Genomic DNA, 9,520 nt, shown 5'->3' with positions numbered 1-9,520 from the left:
TGCACTGACAATTAGTACTGTGGCCATGCATAACCTGGAGTAACCAAAACATATCTCACTGACTGTTAATATACTTTGGGAAAATTCTCATTACTCAAAAGCAGTGTGGGGTACAGACTTCAGGCAACACATCAATTAATCAATTTCAATAGACGCAAATACAACCATTTCAAATGAAATCAATGAAAAAAATAAAGGATATATGACAAATGTTAATACAGTTATAGTAAAAGGTAGTTAACGCAATGCTGAGGAGCCGTAAACTGAGAATGACACTGAAGAAATCACGTGACTGGACGTCACTCTCGCGATATTCTGTGTAACTTCCACACGGCAGGAACATGGCAGACGAGTACGGACGAAAATGGGACCGTTGTCTTGCTGATACAGCCTTGAAAACAGGTTAATATGTCTTCACAAATCTAACAGGGATTATTAACGCTGTCTTTTACAATGCAGTAGGATTGGAGGGCAAATGCTTTAACCGAAGTCTTGTTTTCGTTGCGAGAAAACAGTCTGGCCATGCTGGGAAAGTGTAATACCACCGAGGTCAAAGTTATTCGCCGAATTAAGGGGTTTTCTCGGATATTTGATGCTCAAATAATCAGTTTTAACATATGTTACTTGAGTCAGGTGTCTGGGTAGGGGCCGTGGAGTCAAATTGTGGAACAAGATTTACCACACCATTGAAGGGTCACTGTACCAACTTTCAACCTTGGACTGATGCACTTCCCCATCAAACACAGCCCCAATTCATATTTTAAAGTTAAATGAGGCATACTGATGATACATGTGTGAGTTCATTATTTATCTAGCACTTAAAGCCCTAAGAGCTGAGGCAAATACACCTGAGATGAATGCAGGGCCGGTTCTAGAAAATGATGACTAGGGCTGCATCTCAGATCAGAGGGGTGCACATGCCTGTCACGTTATTCAACACTAAATTATGCATTTTCCCATAATTTCAAGCGGAATGATACTAGCAAAACAAGAATATTTAAAGTGTATTTCAAATGCTTTATTGCAGCAATATTGCTGCAGAACAAAGAAAATGCTACATTTAGTCTACATTTAGTCTACATTTGTCCCATCAGACAATCTAGCAACAGAAAATAAAACATAGCAATAAAAATAAATATAACCATAAATATACAGGACTGTCTCAGAAAATTAAAATATTGTGATAAAGTCCTTTATTTTCTGTAATGAAAAAATGTCATACATTCTGGATTCATTAAAAATCAACTGAAATATTGCAAGCCTTTTATTATTTTAATATTGCTGATCATGGCTTACAGTTTAAGAAAACTCAAATATCCTATTTAGAAAAAATTTGAATATTCGGGGAATCTTAATCTTAAACTGTAAACCATAATCAGCAATATTAAAATAATAAAAGGCTTGCAATATTTCAGTTGATTTGTAATGAATCCAGAATGTATGACATTTTTGTTTTTTTAATTGCATTACAGAAAATAAAGGACTTTATGACAATATTCTAATTTTCTGAGACAGTCCTGTAAACTTGCTTGCGTGGTTGTGCTTGAACCACTTCCGAATATCCATCGTTACTTTGTGTTAACGGAGCAGCAGAGAGTCTTGCTGGTGCAGGTAACTGCTGGAAGCAGATCAGTGACGGACACTGGCTGATTTATGGTTCCGCGTTGCACCAACGCAGAGCTTACGGCGTAGGATACGCAGGGACGTGAACGTACGGTGCACGTCGCCGCGTACCCTACGCCATCGATTTAACGCGGAACCATAAATCAGGCTTAACGCGCGCTCATTTGTCAGTTTTCTTTTCGTCTTTTCAACTGAGCATGCGTAGAACCTGGCCTGGATGAATGTCTGAGGCCTAGGATGTCTGCTTTCTGAAACTGGGATGCACATTTTTGTCTTCATGTGTAGGGGATCTAGTGTGTATGATACCTAATAACTGAGTAAACAACAATCTACTTTCAGATATTAACTGAATCACTTTTCACACAACCACAAAGTTAATATGGAAAACCTCAATGACATAAGCGGCTTCAGTGCAGGGGTGCAGATCCGATGTCAGGATTGGGGGGGACACCAACGTGATTTTAATTTTTTATTTTTTGCCAATATGCAACTCATACCATGCTAAAAATAATGACTCGCCAAAAAATCCTGCACAGGGAATCATTTATTGTGCTTACCTTGTTTATTTGTCCTAAACAGCCAACAGTGTGTGTCACTGCTTACTTAACTGTTATATGCGTAAATCATCATTTTAAGGGTTTTGGGCATGTAGTGTCTGCTCATCTCAAATTCTTCTCACCATCTTCCTTTTATCCTATGGGACTACTTTATGCACGATCAATTGATATATGGATGAAATATGGAGCCCTAAACAAGTTGTTTAAACTAACTGATCATGTTTTAACACAGTTATGGTGGTAAACAGTTCTAAAAAAAAGGACCCATTGCTCAGAGCCACTGCTGTCACTGCTCTCGTCAAGTTGAAAAAAAAACAAACTCCGAGGCACCGGGAGTCAGCGACAGTAAACGTGTTTATGACAGATAAGACTACACAAATACACCCATCCTAACAGGTATATGATAATCCATTGATCCACCAATTGATTATTGAAAAGGCTTCGTTGAAAACAGACGCATACGACCGGGAGGAGGCAGGAAAACAGCGGAGAAGTGAGCCACATGTTGGCTACGGGTATATACGAATGTAAACAGAACGTTGACAAAAAGTCATTGTCGAGCCCGTCAAAAATTTTAAAAATATTAATTCAGACTAAGAAAAAAAAATGTATGGAGTAGCAATACTTTGATTCTGTACACCTCAAAACGCACCGTGGATGTATTATTTTTATAGAAATATATTTTTAATAAATACTCTACATATTCAACCTTTAAGTCTGAAAATACATTTGTTCAATTTTGAATAATTTAGGGTATTTTTATTGGGGGGGACAATTCATGTTTTTCAGAAATTGGGGGGGACATGTCTCCCCCGGGATCTGCACCCATGCTTTAGTGATATTTCAACAAGAAGTAATTCACACTGTATCACCTGAAGTTGAATTGAATTAACATATGTTAACATATCGTGCAGTGCTTTCACCAGTCTTTGTATTTACACCTGTTATTGTAATGTGCTCTTGTGATCTCAGTCATGCCGACTTAGTTCTTAGATGTGGATGTATACTTAGAGCATCTCAGGTCGTGGGAACCTTTCCTGCTCAGCCGGTTTTATATTTCCCCCTCTTTTTAGTGAAAATCACTGATACTTTCTGTCGTTGCTATGGTGCCCACTAGCGTTATGTGACCTTTCAGACCACTAACACGGACAGTTTTGTCTTCATACTGTGTTCACGCTGCAGGAAGTTCATTTGTTATCAACATATGTGTCTCAGTTATTATAAAGTATAATAACGGTATATAGAGCTTTCCCGTGTGTACATATTCTTTTAAATGTGAAATTTCTTAGTCTATATTAGGACAAAAAATGCAGTTTCCAGATCTCTCAATTACATTTTTTTTAGCTTTTGACATTGTAGGTAGAATCCAAATTTAAAACCAGAGGCAAGATACTGAATTTGGTATTTAGGTTTGTTCTTAGACAGGAGCTTTATATTGTTCAGGAGCTGAATCTGGATGTTAAGGAGGTATCCGAGAGGAGCGTGATATGTAACACCGTGTCCACACTGCATGCGACGCGAGCGAGCGTCAGCGTCAAAAACAGTTCTATTGCTTTATTTTTTATTGCACTGTCTACACTGGTTGCGAGCGACATGGCGCGATGCAGCGTGACGCAGCGCGCCGTTTTGAGCTGGACTTTTGTCGCACGCCCTGCTTTTATTTTCTTCCTGTCGCTCGCGTTGAAAGCCGGTTGAAAGTTGAAAAAAAAAGTTGAAAGCGCTGTAGGAAACAGTCATTTCAATACAAGAACCTCAATAACCTCAATGTTTGCTGCATTTAACACCACACGCCAGTCACTCCACGCTGTTCGCTGTTTGATTGCGTCACCGTTTTTTCCCCACTTATTCCACCGAATAATAAGCTTGTTTTCTGTTTAGAAAGTACAAACGTAGGAAGATTACAAGTAATCACCCATCTTTTACTTGTCCCTTTACTCTTTTAGGAGTAATTTTAGGAGTTTCTTTCAGGAGCGCACGGGCGGGTGAATAAAGGCTGATTTATGGTTCCGACGGCGTAGCCTACGGCGTAGGGTACGCGGCGACGCGCACCGTTCGGTGAGTGCGCCGCGTACCCTACGCCGTAAGGTCTGCGTTGGTGTAACGCGGAACCATAAATCAGCCTTTTAAAAGGCGAGTCTCAGCTGTCAATCAAAAGAACGTGGTAGAACGTGGGGGCCGATAACGCGTTCAGTGTTTCAGGACAGAGCGCGTCCGATGCCACGCAGTGCGACGCGACAGTCGGACGCTCGCATGCAGTTAGGACAGGCTGTAAGTCTAGAAAAGTCAATCCGGTGGTGAGATTAGAGGATAACATGTTAAACCAAACACCAGGATCAAATCTTTAATTAGAGGGAACGGGAAAAAAGGTAGTGAGAGTGATCCGGGGGGCGTTTCCTATACGATGACAGAAGTTAGCATTGAACCAACATAGTGCAAACTATCATTACACTAATAAACAGCTGAAGTCTGACAGTTTCCCTGAAAACTGTTACTTTTGAACCACTGTAGTTCAAACAACAATTTCTCCACGAGTGTTTGATTTGATTTCAGCAGCGGGAAATTAATTTAAACCTCAAAATTATGTAACATTATGTGTAAATATGATTGATAGGACAGGTGATATGTTTAATTTTTGATTTTTTTCATATTGCAATCACACACCAACCACCAAAACAATGTTATCAGCAAAATTAGTCTTGCAAATGAGATATGATTATAATCTAACTATTACAGCCACTGGCATGGTAGTAGTAGTAGTAGTCTACACACAAAATAAGTTCACAAACTAGTAAATTAGGAGAACTATTTTTAATAACAATGTTAATGAAATAATCTTTTTCTGTCAATGTGGCTGTCTCATCTGCCCAGATATTCATCCCAGTAGGAAAGTAGTGAATCACTCACTGTGGTAGATGGTTTATAAACCTGTATGAGTACGGTAGGTTTTTTTCTTGACATAATGCAAACAAAAACTCACAATGATTCATCGAAGTGCTTCAAAGATGTATATGTTGCCAGGGGAGTGTTTTTAAATATGTTTTCAATGAAAGCTATTTAGTATATCCAGTCTTCTTCATGGATGTTTTGAGACAGACACATAAAGACAAAGGTAATATTATGTCTAATTTTAACCATTTTTATCCTATGCTTTGATCTTCACTTCCTCATAGCTCATACCAGAAATTGCCTTGTGTTGTTTCAGATTTAGTTTATCTGTCATATATTGAGTGCAGTGTTGGTCCAGCACTTAGGTCCAACATACTTAGGCCGGCTGGCAAGTAAATTAGACAAAAGAAACATGATGATGTCAACTTTCAGGTAATGAAATTGATTTTCCCTTACATGAGAAAAATCATTGCATGAGGGCATCTTTGAGATCACTTTGGCAAACTATTAAAGGAGCATGAGGCTCCTTTTAAGAAATGAGACTCTCTAGCTCCACCCTTCACCACGGCGACCGTTGGGGGTACTGCAGCCAACAGTGAAGCCGGCACGGGAGAACGGGGAGAACGCACATGCAGCGTCATGTGACGTCACATCCGCAGGACAGCGCGGGAAATTTGGGCCCGAATTGCAGCACATTTTGCAGCACACAGCCTGTTCAAGGCAACGGAGAGATACACTAGAGGGCTCATTCTTTTTGGTTTGGAACGCTTCATCTGACATTATTACTAGTAACTTAAAACGTATACGAATTTTTTTCATAAATCCTGCCTCAATCCGGCCTCAAGCTCCTTTAACTGTGCCAAGATGTGAAATCACCAGATAAAAGTCACCTACATGTATTTGCTCAGCGGAGTAAAAGAAAAAGCTCTGTAACATCCCATGACTATTTAATAATAAAGGCGTGGCATATTTTTTAATGCATTAAATGTAATTAAAAAAAAAACCCTACTACAAAAAAAAACAACTTCTAACATCTTCAAAAGTTATAATTTCTCACAGTAGCTAAAGACCATAGGATCAAAATAGAAAGACCATGAATGAGGTCAAACCCAACTTCTTTTCCTTGGGGTATGAAAAACCAGATGCACATGAGTGGAAGTGCAGAGGGAAGCAATCAGGAACATCCTCTTTATAAGAGGAAACAACTCTGTTTATTTGAAATGCATATTTCCTTCTTTTTCCTTTTTAAGATAGTATCCTTAATAGTTAATACACAAGTCAGTCTTACAAAAACAGCTTGTTGTTAATAGAAACAGTTCTTTTAAAGAGTTGAAAAACACAATTATCTTAAAGATTTGATGCACCTTGAAATATATCTACTCAGATTTACATGTATTTCTTTTTAATGGCCTCTTTGCATACTGAACCTTGATAAAAGGAACTTTTCTGGTTTTGTGCAAGAGTATTTGCGTTTCATAAAGAAAAGGTGTTTTCTGATGGGATGTTGTATGAAGAACTGCAGCTGCTTGTTGCTACCATAGCCTCTCAAGCTCCAGTCTGCGCGTCTGCACGCTAGAGAAACCCGTTTACCATATTTGCCACTGACCACTGCTGAGGTTCACTGTGTTAGACTGCACCTGTGGTTGTGCGGTTGACGTTATAACCGCTTACATGCTGTGGTTGTGTGTTGGCAGTGACTATTTTGCTTGGCGAGGCATTTATTGAAAGTGCTTTTCTCCTGACGTTCTGCTGCATTGGTAATGCATCTGTCATACATAAAACGGGAACTGTGAGGGAATGCAAAAGTGATGTACAACACAACCCTGTTTGGTGTGTGTGCGCCTGCCAGAGGGGAACCGCAGTGTTTTAATGAAAATGTCTTTATTTTTTTTGCCTTATCTTCATTAAACCACTTAGTCCCCATGTAATGAGACAGACTTTTCCAGGTTTACTTTTGTCCCTACAGTCTTCTTGTATTTTCCTCCCTATGACTTGTATTAACTAAAGTGTAAGTGTAACCAACCCTTCTAGTAGCTGTACTTTTTCCTGCGAAAACATGACCAATAAATCAATCATTTAAATTTGGACCGGTGTTGAGCTGAGTGTTGAAGTGTTGAACCTCTCAGTGATTATTGTAAAAAAAAAAAAAAACTAAAGATGGCTACTTTTTTTTAAAAAGTGGAACAAATAAATAATATAATAATATAATGCCCCCCTCAAACACTCTGAAAGAAGAACTCAAAAGAAATATGCAAGCACAGTAATTTTTAATTTGGAACATTGAGCAAATAAAACTTTGTTGTTTAACTTGAGTAGAACAGTATTCAATGAAAATGATTGGAAATGACAGTTATATTGATACCATTTGCTGAAAACACTTCAAAACAATGGATATATGAATAACAGTGCAATTAACCAGCTCTGGAATTTATTTGCTGGTAAAAACATTTGAGTCTTTTCAGATATGAATGTTATACATTTCACTCTACTCGAGCACAAATGTTTTTGTTATAATCCAACCTCCTTGGAGACTCTCAGACAAAAGAAAAGATGCCAAAGTCAGATATTGATCTCCCCACTGACTCTGCCAGAGCTTTCACTGTACTTCCATCAGTGGAAAATCAGAGGGTTCAGAAAACACTAGAGTAAATAACTACTGGGGGGGAAAACTGAACCGAGTCATTGCTTGAAATGAAAGCAGAGCTCAGCGATATGCTGCGGATAAGTACAGATGAGAAAGATGATCTGAGGCTTTTGTGGTTTTGTTTGACACTTGTAAGTTGTGTAATAAGGAACTGTCTGAGGGTTCTGGTTCAGGCACATTGGTCATGCTGCATAGTTCTCTGAATCCAATTAGGAGTCAGAGGGGCCCAAATGGTTGTTTTATGTGTTTTCTGCGCTGGCCAGCTTGCTGTTGGGTGTGGCGTGGCCTGCAGCGAGGTGAAGCTAAGCGCACAAACACATTCCTCCTTAAGATCCCGCTCTGGTCTCGGGACTTCTAACAGCTTGGTGCCTTCGACCGTTAATCTACTTGCTAGTACTCAGTCCAAGACACACATGTGTGCATCTACTGACTTAGTATTTCTGCTGTAGTCCAGCTAAGCCCCCCTCTTCAGCGTCATTTACTGTTTTCCCTCTGTCCTGGATGGTTTTTGTTTTTGGATTTGTTTTTGTTTCCTCTCGGCCTTTTGCATTGTTCTTTTCCAAGAGCAAAGTTTTGCTACTGTAGGCTTTGCCACTTCCAACTTGGGCCCCAAATATTCAAGCAGCACCCTAATGTCAAACTTAAACAGATTTGGATCTTTGCAAGCCAATTTTTACACCTCAGTGCTGGATTTAATATGTAGCTTGTTTAGGGCTGTGCGATTAATCGATTTTAAATCTAAATCGGATTTATTAATCTCAATCGATGTTAAAAAAAATAAAATCGGAAAATCGATTTTCCTTTTTTGCAGCTGGCTGCATTACAGACAGAGCCCGTCTAGTCATCTTTGTTTGGTCAAGAAAATTGTAAATGTTGTCACTTTACTAAACTCAAGGAGGATTTACAGTATCTTTCATTTGCACTTCATTCCCAATAGGGACATTTGTTTGCTATTTTTCTTTAAAAATAAAGATAAAATATTTGAAACAATTTATTCTATTGTCTTTTGTAGTTTTACCTAAAAAATCAAAATCGAAAATCGGGTTTTCAGTGAAAAAAATCGAGATTTTATTTTTGTCCAAAATCGCACAGCCCTAAGCTTGTTCCCAGCTTCTGTTTTAAAAAATAAATTTTGACCTACTTTCTCACAACCATGTTTGTATCTTGTTTGCATTTGTTTGTTCCTTTAGTATTCCATTTTTGTTGGTTTACCATGTCTTATGATGCATGTGCCTGGCAGCCGCTCATGCTCTCTTTTTTTTTTCTTTATAGTAACAGGCCTTGGGGTTGGCATTGTGTTGTCCGTCCTTATCTTTAAACGTAAGTAATACATACTGCACTGTTTTTAGGTCGTCAACTTCTTTAAAAAGAACAACAAAAAAACACACTGCAGTAATTTAAAAAACAGTTCTTTTCCTCCACCAGGTCGCGCATGGCCAGTGTCATTCGGTTCAGGCTTGGGTTTGGGAATGGGATACAGCAACTGCCAGCATGACTTCAAGTCACCATATCTAATTCACGGTCGGATGGTTAAGGTGAGCACACAGTGGAAAATGAGTGTGACCCCCAGAACACGTCATTCTCAGTGATTTCTCTCTTTAATTTTGCAGGACCAGTAATGGACTGAAGAAAGGAATGTGTTTCTCATCTATTTGTTTGTCTGCGTGTTTCTTTCCTGGCACTAACATCCAACGATGCACATATTGTGTTTATCAAGGGGCAAAAAAAATATGTATATATACATATATATTTAATAAAGTCATTCTGGAAAGCAATTTTTCTTCGCCTTTTTTTTCCTGTGTGAACATTT

General features: G+C 38.8%; 1 protein-coding gene across 1 annotated transcript; it reads left to right on the top strand.

The window, feature by feature from the left end:
* Nucleotides 1-311: 311 nt before the first annotated feature.
* Nucleotides 312-9,485, top strand: LOC133448487 (MICOS complex subunit Mic10-like). Its single transcript, XM_061727058.1, has 4 exons — nucleotides 312-402; nucleotides 8,983-9,030; nucleotides 9,136-9,245; nucleotides 9,321-9,485. Exons 1-4 carry the CDS (start codon nucleotides 342-344, stop codon nucleotides 9,327-9,329), a joined length of 228 nt encoding a protein of 75 aa, XP_061583042.1. The 5' UTR covers nucleotides 312-341; the 3' UTR covers nucleotides 9,330-9,485.
* The last annotated feature ends 35 nt before the right edge of the window (nucleotides 9,486-9,520 follow it).

Source organism: Cololabis saira, chromosome 8, assembly GCF_033807715.1.
Source record: "Cololabis saira isolate AMF1-May2022 chromosome 8, fColSai1.1, whole genome shotgun sequence".
Lineage (NCBI taxonomy): Eukaryota > Metazoa > Chordata > Actinopteri > Beloniformes > Belonidae > Cololabis > Cololabis saira.
This window is presented reverse-complemented; position numbering and strand designations above follow the sequence as displayed.

What these genes read in the sequence shown, in the direction of transcription:
- LOC133448487 (XM_061727058.1), top strand. Translation starts at nt 342, where the DNA reads ATGGCAGACGAGTACGGACGAAAATGGGACCGTTGTCTTGCTGATACA. An exon ending in TGATACAGCCTTGAAAACAG is followed by an intron (nt 403 to 8,982) that starts GTTAATATGTCT and finishes TTTTCTTTATAG; the next exon opens with TAACAGGCCTTGGGGTTGGC. An exon ending in GTCCGTCCTTATCTTTAAAC is followed by an intron (nt 9,031 to 9,135) that starts GTAAGTAATACA and finishes TTCCTCCACCAG; the next exon opens with GTCGCGCATGGCCAGTGTCA.